The sequence below is a fragment of the Cetorhinus maximus genome, chromosome 15 (genome assembly GCF_964194155.1).
Source record: "Cetorhinus maximus chromosome 15, sCetMax3.hap1.1, whole genome shotgun sequence".
Lineage (NCBI taxonomy): Eukaryota > Metazoa > Chordata > Chondrichthyes > Lamniformes > Cetorhinidae > Cetorhinus > Cetorhinus maximus.
Genome location: NC_135893.1, coordinates 23,164,946 through 23,177,056, shown reverse-complemented (window position 1 = coordinate 23,177,056; position 12,111 = coordinate 23,164,946). Strand labels below are relative to the sequence as shown.

The 12,111-nt window shown below is 42.8% G+C and overlaps 2 protein-coding genes across 4 annotated transcripts in view; one reads left to right on the top strand and one right to left on the bottom strand.

Moving 5' to 3' along the window:
- The window catches only part of clcnk (chloride channel K), a 56,144-nt gene extending 47,142 nt beyond the window's left edge, over positions 1 to 9,002 (top strand). The window contains exons 17-19 of the mRNA XM_078558099.1: positions 725 to 808; positions 5,101 to 5,187; positions 8,693 to 9,002. Coding sequence (XP_078414225.1) covers positions 725 to 808; positions 5,101 to 5,187; positions 8,693 to 8,746 — 225 coding nt within the window. The 3' untranslated portion in view covers positions 8,747 to 9,002. The remainder of the gene's footprint in view (positions 1 to 724; positions 809 to 5,100; positions 5,188 to 8,692) is intronic.
- Positions 9,003 to 11,126: 2,124 nt separating this feature from the next.
- fam131c (family with sequence similarity 131 member C) overlaps positions 11,127 to 12,111 on the bottom strand; it is a 48,905-nt gene continuing 47,920 nt past the window's right edge. For all 3 annotated transcript variants that reach the window (XM_078558096.1, XM_078558097.1, XM_078558095.1), the window contains exon 7: positions 11,127 to 11,564. In XM_078558096.1, the coding sequence (XP_078414222.1) occupies positions 11,221 to 11,564 (344 nt within the window). In that variant the 3' untranslated portion in view covers positions 11,127 to 11,220. The remainder of the gene's footprint in view (positions 11,565 to 12,111) is intronic.

The following is a 12,111-nucleotide window of genomic DNA, read 5'->3' as shown; positions in this document are numbered from 1 at the left end:
AATCTATAGGCCATAAATGATGATTCAATCAGAGACTTCCCTCCTAAACCGCAACTGTTAATCCCCTATTTTTAAAAAAATTCTTTCTCAGAGTGTGAATGTCACTGACAAAACCAGCATTTATTGCCCATCCCTAATTGCCTTTGAACAGGTGATGATGAGCCGTCCACAGCTGGTTGGCTTGTTAGGCCATGTCAGAGGGCAATTAAGAGTCAACCACATTGCCTTTGGTGTGGAGTCACGTGTAGGCCAGACCGGTAAGGATGGCAGAGTTCCTCCCCTGAAGGAAGAACCAAATGGGTTTTTAAGATCACCCAGTAGTTTAATGATCATTGCTAATGAGATTTGCATTTTATTTCCAGACTGATTAATTAACTGAATTCAAACTCCCCGCACTGTGGGGGTGGGATTTGAATTCATGTTTCCAGAGCATTCATTTGGGCCTCTGCATTATTAACCCAGAAACATTACCGCTATGATACCGCCTTCCTAAAATATATATGGGGACAGATTTTCTTGCATCTGGGTTTATTGGATTTCCTCTGCACAGCTTGTGCATGCTGTAAAACTGAGAGTGAAACAATGCAATGCCAGAATTGACCCTGTTTGATTTTCCATCCATTTAAGTTAAGAGATGGACATTCAGTTGGGCTCCCTCTTTGGGCATGTGTTCCCTCCCATCTGATTTTCCTCCCTTGGTCTGAAGTGTATTTTTACTTTGCAGAAAGGAGTGGGTATAACCCTTTGGGAAAAGTGCCACATTGATCCAGTAACATTCCAGCTGTCGCCAAGCACATCATTGCACCAGGTAAATAAATATAAGAATGTTGAGTAATGTTGAGTGGACCATGGTTATGATGCTCATTATCAAGATCTATTCATGTTCACATTTTAGTTATATTGCATGTTATGTTTAATTTAATTTTAAAAGGCTTCGGCATGTGTCTTCTTTCAGCGATACTCAAGTCATATTCACTTTGTTAGGGTGAGCCTTAAAGTTTAACTTTAATATTTGGTAATATTAGGAAAATGAAAGACAAATTCATCTAGTACCTGATTAAATTTATCAAAAATAGATCTCAAAGTCCTTTACATGTAAGCAGTGACAGTTGCTAAGTAGGCACATAGCAAGATACCATTAGCAGTAATTTAACAAATAAACAGTTTATCTATGTTGCATAGTGTGGGTCTTTGGAAGAACATTGGCTCAAAGAATTTTGTCCCTTCTTCACATCATGCCATGGCATTTTTATCATCCACTTGAACAGGTGGACAGAGTACCACTTTGTGGAGTTTACGGAAGGCATTTGGGGTAAGGAATGCTTCAAAATGCTATGGTAGAGGGTAAAGTCCTTTGAGCCTATTAGTTGACATTTCGACCCAAAGAGCTATGATCTGTGTGATTTTTCACAAAGCTTCAAACAAGTCTAAAAAGGGTTGTGTTTATGAAAGGTCATGGCAGCTGCATGACATCTTCTAAATATTTTATAAATGTATATATCAAGATGAAGGCTATCAGTGCTGGGAAATGGATTACTTTCTTCCACTTTCTGGAACCCAACGCCAGCCTCAAGCATTCTCAGATCAGACATAGCTTTGGTCAGATGCAAATTAAAGTTTATCTACCGTGACCTAACAATTTGCATTAATGCAACCTTAGAAGAGCATTACTTATCGTGCCAGTGCAATACCTCCCTTCTTCATAGCAGGGGCAGCGACCCCTTTGAGTAAGATTGCCAGTGTAGTGCTGATTTGATATAGGAAGTTTCATGTTGTGTGCCTGTAGCCATTAACTTGATTAAAGGTGCCAAGACTCATTCAAAGTCAGGCCCAGAGAGAAAGAAGAATTGCCTTTCATCAGTCACAGTGAGATTATAATCTCGAACAAATTGAAAAGACAGGATCTTAGATTTTCCAATCAATATTACTTGAACAACATGTTCATCCATATTAGTTTTGATTGAGCTAATGGTAGCATTAAAGAAACGCCAATTAGAAAATGCATGAGAGTGTGTTAATGAGATATATTGTTACTCAGTTTTTTTGCCTGATATTTTCAGTTCTCAGCAACCCGGTGGTCTTCAGTAATGGGATCCCTTCAGTGAAGCGTGTCAAATCAGCTTCCTGGAGCTTTGCCAAGCCAATTTCCAAACTGCGTCATTGGTATTCACCGTTTAAACAAATATGATCAACAGTCAGACAGAAATAAAAAGATCAGGATTTGAGTGCCAGCGGCTGTCTGTCTGACACTCAAACCCAGGAAAGTATGAGTTGCCTGACTGCTTCATGGAGCTGTCAGCATGAATTCCAACTCCTGATCTGACCTGCCACTTAAATCCCAGCAGTTCTGCTTTGCAGTGCTGTGGGCAAAGGACTGCTTGCCAGGGTTCTTTGACATTGCAATCGAACAGCGCGTGAATGACCTAATTGGCACAAATACTGTACATATGAGCTCAAAGCCCAAACCTCCTAACATTTCAATCCATCAGACGATGACTAACCTGACCATTTTGAAACACTGCTGATACAAAATCAGATGATGTTTAAAATGGAGCTGTGGTGTTTTGGAACTGTGGTATCAGATGAGGAGAAGCTGGAGATATAAAGCAGCTTTTTGTGAAAATCCACTTCATTCGCTAATTATGGTCTTGACCCTCCCCACACCAGGGTTTGCAGTCTGGTCTTAGGTTTCTCTTCTGGCTCAGTGAGTAAGTTTACCTGGTAGTGGAAACCAATGATACAGTACCTGAGCTGCACTGGTTTCGATAATTTCATCCAGGGAAATGGCAACGGTGCTAAAGAAGTGTAGCATGGGCATGATGGGCTGAATGGCCTCCTTTTGTGCCACAATGACTCTCCACCTCTAAACAGTCTCAGGACTCGGTGGAGTGGAAGATTCAGACAAAGTTCATCATTGAGCTATCAGTGATGACTCTCCAGCGTGCCTTACTGATGAACTTAGATCAGGATCTGAAATAGAGTTCTCTAGGGTCAAATAGCCCAGCCACATTCACTAGTTAAGCTCATGTGAAGACAGCCCCACCAGAGGGAAAAAAAATGGGTGGTTGCCAGTGCCCTTGGAAGTGCACTCTATCATGCTCAACTGAAAACACATACCGTCTAAGGTATCATTCGACATGGCTGATTTGGCTTCCCATCCAAGAGTTGCCCTTGACAATAAGACCATTTTAGGAAATTGTCTGTGTGGACCCCATGGGGGAGTTTTATGGCCTTATCGCCGTGTGGGTAGGGCCCTGAAGTGCCACGGGCCGTCCAAAAGGTCCATTGACTTTGGTGGGACCGTAAAATCCCACCAGCGTAAAATTCCGTTCCGTTTTTTTCTTCCCCATTTCCTGTCTCCTGGGAGCATGGATTGTGGAATCACCCCCGATGACCTGAAATTGTAGCTTTGTCTCACATTTGCTTGAAGTCTTGTTGCCCCCTAAGGCTCCCACTGTTCGCCCTCTGCTGGAAACAAATGGCCTGTGTTCAAAGACTGTAAATTAGACACGGCCAACTGGACTTTTAGCTCCCACAGGGGCCAGGATTGCAAGCAGACCGGGCTGAAACCTAGCCCTGCTGGCCGGCATGCCGATTTCCTGGCTCCAGGTCATTTTTGTGGAGGCCGGATCGGAGGACAGCAGGACTACCTACTAGCATACGGCAAGTTCATTAAATGCTGGTGGCTAGTTCAGGTGCCTGGAGGCTGGCCAGGGGAGTCAACGTTCCTGGCAGGCCTAGAGGCCCTCACTGCCTGCCTGGCTGCAGGACCAGCCACAGGCTGCCTTGTAAAAGGGGTCTCCCACTCACAGCAGTGGCCTGGCTGTTGAATCTAATTTGTAATTGAAAAGTTGGAGAGAAGGCACCTCCATCTTGAAGCACCCTCTCTTTTACTTACCCACTCTTTTAGCCTGCTGCTCCTCTCCAAACTACGAGACCTAAAATTGGCCCTCCAGCTTTAGGCGCCTGCCTACAATTCTTAATTTGATGTGGAATCTGTCTCATGATCATTAATTGGCAGCCTCAGGGAAATTCATAGGTGAGAGACTGCTTCCCCTCCGGGGCAGGTTAAGGACTTGCAACAGTCCTGACCTCTGTTTCCTGTTCCCAGAGGGAAAACCAGCCCAGTATCTCAGAGCCAGTTGTCTCATTCAGAATAAGAGTCTCTAGTTTCGTTCCAATTCTATCTCACTAAACATGGTTGCTTGGGCAAGATTCCATGATTGCAACTATCGCTCATATCGATAATAATAATCCTTAACGTTGTTAGTTTCTGGCACAAAATGAAGATGCACTGTTGAAAAAGGAAAAAGTGGAAAGCTCTACAAAGCCATTAAAACCCTGCGTTGTCATATGCAAAGTCTGATTCTATTAAAGTTACATTTCTTTCATGAACTTCAAGAATGACAGTCAAAACCCCTTTTCATATGCACCAATATGATAGGGAACCAGCATTAATAGTGACACATTCTCCTTGATGACACATCAGAAGTCAGTTTTTGAGCAAGGGCAGAAGTGTTGAGACAAATGCATCACCATACTGTACACTTAGTTCAGTTGGTTGTTTTCTTGCCTCTGAATAGATAATAAGGTGTTTGAGAATAGAGTCAAAATTGACACGGTAATGCAATACTGAAGAAGTCCAGCATTGTTGGAGCTGCTGTCCTTTAGGTGCAATATCTGCCTGTTCAAGTGGCATTATTTGAAGAAGAACATGTTTTTTCTGGTGTCCTGGCCAACTTTTCTCTTTTTCAAGCAACTCCATTGAAAAGCGATTCACCACTCTTTTCTGTCATTGCTGTTTATGGTATATCCTTGGTGCAGGACGGTTGACGTGTTTGTCGACAAACGACCATCGCTTCACTTTATAAGAAATTAATTGTATGAAGCACTTTGAGACATACTGGTGTGCTAATTGAAATTATTGCTGTTAGCAACACCACAGAATTGTTTATAATGCATGAATAATGTGTCAAATGGTTTGCAATCAGTCAACGTTTTCTATCTCTGAACTGCCAGGCAGCACCTGCAGGAATAATAAATTGGAATTGCAGTGAAACTGTTTTGAGAAATATCATTAAAAATGTAATCTATTTTCAGGCGCACAAACTCTTTGATCTCCTTGTCCTTCAGCACATGTTTGTTAGCTCCGCAGGGAAGGTGGTTGGGTTTGTAACCAGGACTGAGGTAAGACAAATAGAAAATGTAACCTAGGACTTGAGGGGGAAAAAAAGATATTTGCTTATAAATGCAGAATATTCAGCACCAAATTTATTCTTGTTTGGACACTGGTACGGGTCATTTTAGGACACCACTTAAGTCCTATTCAGCACAGGAAATGACTGAGGTACTTGACTCCCCTGGGGACCAAGGCGGGGGGAGAGAAATTTTAACCCTTCGCAATGGGTGGGAGAAGATCGGGAGGGTGGTGTTAAAAATTCAAAGTTTCCAAACCACTCTGCTGACGCACTTGCCACCATTTTTACGGCGGTGTGATGCGTTGATGCGTCTGTGTCTCTTTCTCGAGAGGCGGGACACCTCACTATAATATTTAAATCGGCTCCCACAGTGAGGCTGGGAGCTTGATTTTAATTTAATATTGACTAGTCCAGTAGCTAAAGGGAGATGGGAGTAGCTGGATCCAGCAGGGAAGTGTTTGAGCTTTTCAAAAATTATTCTTTCATAGGATGTGGGTGTCGCTGGCTAAACCAACATTTGTTGCCCATCCCTAGTTGCCCTTGAGAAGGTGGTGATGAGCTGCCTTCTTGAACCACTGCAGTCCATGTGGTGTAGGTACACCCACAGTGCTGTTAGGGAGGCAGTTCAGGAATTTGATCCAGCGACAGTGAAGGAACGGCGATATATTTCCAAGTCAGGGTGGTGAGTGACTTGGAGGGGAACTTGCAGGAGGTGCTGTTCCCATCTATCTGCTGTCCTTGTCCTTCTAGGTGGTAGAGGCCACAGGTTTGGAAGGTGCTGTCAAAGGAGCCTTGACGGGTTCCTGCATTGCACCTTGTAGATGGTACACACTGCTGCCACTGTGTGTCGGTGGTGGAGGGAGTGAATGTTGAAGGTGGTTAATGAGGTGTCAATTGAGTTGGCTAGCTATCAAGCTAAGAAATGAGATCCTGGCCTCGTAAGCAAATTATCCGCCAAGACTGGTTGACCTCCATCTCCAAACCAGTGATCCTGAGTATTCTGCTTTGCGATTTCCCCTGGTCCGCCTTGTCTCTTCATTATCGGTCCAATCACTCCGCCACTCCCCACCGCCCCGACTCACATTCTGCCAAGCACTCTTCCCCATTTTTGCCCTCCCTTCCCATTCCCATTTCGACTCCCCCACCAACCTCCAATCTTTTCCAGTTGGCGGGGACTAACCCCCAACAGTTTTCACAGGATGTGAGCATCACTGGCTAGGCCCATCCCTAATTGTCCTTGAGAAGATGATGGTGTGATGTCTTCTTGAGCCGCTGTAGTCCACAAGGTCATATCTGCTACCACTTTCCCATGCAATTGTCAATCTGGCCGGCTGCTGAGTGTGAACCAAGAGTTTAAAAAACAGACGGAGGTCTTGCTTTGAATTCATCAGGATCTCCACATTCCTGGGTATCCCCCCCACCCGTCCACAGATATGCTCCCCTGCTCCTTCCCTGTTTCCCTAAGCATTGGAGCCCAAGTTACTGAAAATGATTTAGTTATTTAAACAGAAGTGAACTGGTTGCTAACTACCCTCATGAGACTGTTCAATGTCTCATGGGTCATCAGTGGTGAAGATCCGAAATAAAATATACAGTGCAGCTCAGATCAAAGGGCAAATGTCATGTAGCAAAATTATAAGCACATAATTAAGTTTTGGTAAATCATTATGGTGAATATATCATCACAGATGCTCATCTTCCTTCCTGCATCATCAGTCTTTTGAAATCAAAACTTAATTAACTTGACTTCAAAAATTACTTCATTGGCTGTAAAGTGCTTGGATATGTCGGTGGCCATGAAAACGCAATATAAATGCAAGTCTGTCCATCACTAACCATAACTCAAGACCTCAAAACTATGCTACTTCTTTTGTCCTTCAATTCTTATTCCCTCCTATGGTCTTCAGGTTTTTAAAACCCAAGTTTAGCTTCACTTAATTGCTTCTTTCTGGTTTATCTCAGCCTCATGCTCTCCTCTATAGACTTCAATCTCAACGTTATCATGCTCTATGAGCTTTAGCTCTTCATCTAGGTTCATCAATATGAAGATAGTAGAAAAGAGCATTCACCCAGGGTCGATGTATAGCTATGGATTTCTATCTCCTGTGACCATCTTATAAAATAACCAGGATTAATTTTGGAGCAAGCCGATTCCTAAAGTCTAATGGGATGCTAAGGTAGAAGTCCAGTGGAAGCTGACTGGAGTTTGGAGTCAAACCCAGATCCGCTGGGTCCCTCCCTTTTAAAAGAGCAGGCAGAACTCTGGGGTAAGCAGATGTATCCGGGGTTACCTTGGGAATTTCATGTGTTACACTCTGGTAAGAGCTAACAGACATTTTGACAGCTAAGGGATGGAAGAGTACATAGTACAAGCCCCAGGATGTTACAGTGGCAAAGTAATCTAATCCAAAGAGACTCAATTACCACTCCAAAAGTGTTGATCTGCCCCGTTGGGGCGCATTCAATACCTTGAAATGATGTTCCCTTCAGGTCCTCCTGGACCTCAAGTCCTCTCTCAGAGCAGTAGGGTGCTACTTGGATTTTTTTTCCCAGCTACTGGAATCATAGAATCAATGTTTGCAGCACAGAAGGAGGCCATTCGGACTATGGTCTCCATGCCAGCTCTCTGCAGCAGCAATTCAGCTGGTTCCACTCCCCCGCCATAGCCCAGAAATGTTTTTCTCTTCCTGTGCTTATCCAATTCCTTTTTGAAAGCTGTGATTGAATCTTCCTCCACCACACTCTTAGGCAGCATATTCCAGATCCTGACCAATCGCTGCGTAAAAATGTTGCCCCTCATGTTGCTGTTGCTTCTCTTGCCAATCACCTTATATCAATGTCCCCTGGATCTTGACACTTCTACCAACGGGAACAGTTTCTCCCTATCTGCTCCGTCCAGACCCCTCATGATTTTGAACACCTCTACCAAATCTGCTCACAACCTTCTCCTCTCTTGGTTGAACAGTTTCTCCAACCTGTCCACATAACTGAAGTCCCTCACCTCTGGAACCGTTCTTGTAAATCTTTTCTGCACCCTCTCTACAGCCTTTCTGCACCCTCTCTAAAGCCCTCTCTGATGCCCAGAAGTGTGATGCTTTACACGAGTGCCTACTAATATAAAGCTCCAAGAGATGCATCAGTCTGATGGTTTTCTTCAGCTAAAAGTTTATTTGCACCCTGTGTCAGACTTACCAACGTCTCCAGCAGTGTTTTTTTTAATCAGATGGACATTCTATTATCAAACATTGTTCTGTAAACTTGCCAGGATCTAGGACTTTATACAACAAAAGGGGAGGCAATCATATCAAATGCCACTAATGTAACATGATAAGAGCATTTTCCACTGTATGCTCATTATTTTTATGCTGTTTGCTTGAGATGGTGATATCGCTTATAAGTTGAGATCAAATACTTAATACTGTATGGTCTTGTAGTCTCACTGTTGTTGCATTGTGGGCTGCACAGTAACTAATACCCCCTGTGTTCTCCGTCAGCTGAAGAAAGTGATTGAAGATCTAGCCAATGGCCGCATCCCAGTCAAGATGTAAATATTACAGAAGAGGAGAGTTGTGCACCATTTTACATAACACAGTGAAGTCTCACTCGGATTTTCTGTTAGCGTGATATTTCACATCACACGCTCCCGCAGCAACACCAACGAACACACTAAAGTTTGAGTGCCCACGCAATGCACTCAAGATGTGCCTCCTACAATCCAAAATGTTTCACAAAAGCTAAAATTCCTACAGCAAGTTGCTTTGAGTTCCTCTTTATTGTGAACTATAGAACTTACCCTATATATATTTTAAAAAGTGATAAAGAGATGGGTTATTGAATCAGATTCCAGCTTGGGGAAACTATAAGAATTGAATTGTAACGTTAAATCTTGTATTGACTCCTCAGAAGGATCTGCTATCTAAAGGAAGGGGCACCTTGGAGTGACTCTTCTGAAAAATCCATTATATACTGGGAACAGTCAAGAAGTATTCAGGAAACTATATTCTAGACTGGCCCAAGCAATGCTTTGCCCAGGGGTACACATGCTCTTATGTCGGAGGATGAAATAACAAGAACTCCAGAGGGGTTTATATGTCAGTGCAAAGACATCACCACTTATATTTGAGTGTGAGGCACCATAACAAGAGGATAAACCCTTCAGAGTGCCATCTCATATATATAATGTTTCACCCAAAGCTTGTTAAATATGGTACTATACAGTGTAAGACACATAAGCTTTAATACCCATCCCTTGTATTCAGGCCAGGAGCATCTTCTATTATTGGTGCTGTATAACTCTCAATCCAATATGAAAGGGTAGAAGTGGAGAGGGAATGGTCTTTGACTTGAAAACTTTAAGAAAAATAATCATTTGACAGTTTTCCTTTAGGCTGTGTTTCCCAGAGACTGGCTGGGATGCTATTTCCATGTAGTCATTACAAATGTCAATGAAGTTCAAACCCTTCCAAATAGTGCTCATTGCTACCAGTGGACAGTGCTGGCTTTTGGCCTTACTCCACAACAAGGGGTTGTACCATGTGCGTGGCTGTGGATATTTAGATGTTGCACTTCCATGTTTCAAAATTTGTCAGCTGCTTTTTAAAAAATGTTTTCCAACCCAAACTCCCCTCTTCCTGTGGTGTTCACATCTGAGATTGTTTGCAGAATTTTAGAACACATTCTATAATAATCTAAGAAATAAAATAATAGTTAAATGATGTTTAATTTTTTTTACTTAAGTGTGATTGAATTCCAAGCACAATTCACAATACACACAGAATAGTAAATCACAGCCACTCATCAGACATTTACCACATACCCTGGTGCACTCGCACTCGACAATGCTTTGTATATTGCATGGCTGAGGGAGAACTAACATTGCGCTAATTGGGGTTACGGGTTTAAGATCTAAAGAAATGAAAGAAACAATTTTTAAGAAATGTATTCTTTAATGGGACGTGGGCGTCTCTGGCAAGGCCAGCATTTGTTCAGCATTCCTAATCGCCCATAAACTGAGTGACTTGCTAGGCCATTTCAGAGGGCAGTTAAGAGTCAACCACATTGCTGTGGGTCTGGAGTCACAAGTAGGCCAGACCAAATAAGGATGGCAGATTTCCTTCCTGAAAGGACATTAGTGAACCAGGTAGGTTTTTACGACAATCACTGATAGTTTCATGATCACCATTACTGAGACTGGTTTTCAATTCCAGATGTTTTATAAATTGAATTTAAATTCCACCAGCTGCCGTGGTGCAAATTGAACACATGACCCCAGAACATTAACTTGGGCCTCGGGATTAGCAGTCTGGTGACATTACCACTATGCTACTATTTCCCTCTATTCAGTGGGCAACGAGTAGGCTGTGCCAAAAGTTAGATGTGGTTAGTGTCAAGAGTATTTCTATTTTTAAGGCAAATTCTTGTCATCTAAAAGGAGGAGTTCTGTATTACAGCAAAGTTATACTGGACTAGGGGGGTCTCAGTTGTAGCCAAGACATACCTGACTTTTTCCTTTTAATCTTCTCCTCTCCTCTCCCAGGGATGTCGATTTTTGCAGGAGTACCCATCTTGCCCAACTGATCATTTCATTTGTGCAAGTCTAGACGTGAACGCCATTTCCCTGCAAGCGGTACCAATTTCCTGCAGGAGATATGGTGGGAGACCAGTCGAACCCCCATTGGCTTTTAAGGCCTGGGTGTCCGTAGCCTGTTTAACTGTGAAGCTCAATTTGTTCCTAACCCAACATCCAGCGACATTAACTGGTTGGGATGAAAAGTAGGAACCATTGCTGATTCCCAAACCCCCTCCTCCACCTCCTCGCTCTGTCCTGCTGAACTCTGGGGACAATGTGGGCTACAGTCAGATTCCATTTACCAGCATCCCATATCCCAATGAACATACACACACACACACACACACACAAAGTTAAAATGGAATGACAATTCAGTTTTAATTTCAAGTTTTAGCAAAGGAAGCGGTAAATTCCCTTGTCCAAGAGTAGAGTTTCTGATCTTAATTTCTTGTTCTAATTATAAAATACATCATCTTCCATGAGGGAGCTGCTGTTGCTGGAGTGTGAATGATGTGGGTGACTGCCAGTGCTCTGCTGCAGTGTTCTGTGTAAGTCAGCTCCACAGAAAGTGGTTTCTGGAAGAGACAAGCAGTTAGGAGGGTCACGAGTCAGGAAGGTTTCTGTGAGGGATCCATTGTGGGAAGGCTGTACAGTGTCTATTTGTACTGGTTCACCACATAAGCTGGCTACATAGGACGAGACAGGAGTTACGACAGTGCAGGGACCTTCGACATCCAATGAGTAAAAGACTTGCGATCCACCGAGAGACTGATCTTCAAGATACACTTCGTCTGTATCTAAAAAAGAGAAAAGTTGCATTAAACCAGCATTACTTTACAAAGGATTATATATGAGGAACTCACTGGGCACTCTATGAAATATTCAGACACTTTTCATTCCCAAAGAGTGTTTTGCTGTTACAGTTACCACCACTTACAGCAGGTGTGTTGGTATTAACAGGATTTGTTCATAAAAGTTAAATAACTAACATATTTTTAAAAAAAACAAAAAATCTCACTTAGCAGCTCCCTTTGTTAATTGCCTCTAGCAGTTGCATCCAGAAGCTCATCGCTAAGAGAATCACACTTTAACTTGGTGTGAACTGCTTCAACAGCTGCCTTTCCCTGAAATCAGCACAGCATTTTAAATTGCTAAGTACTTGTAGTAGACTGTGCACTTGATTGGAAGCAGTGCCGATGTCATTGCCTTCTCTGGTGACAAATGATTAGGTGATACGAATGGCTGCCATGGTAAAGGTGAATCGGAAGCGCTGGGTTCTGTATTTGTAAAGAGGATCCGTATGTGCAAAGTCTGCAGATCTTTTGAAACAATTTAGTGCAAATT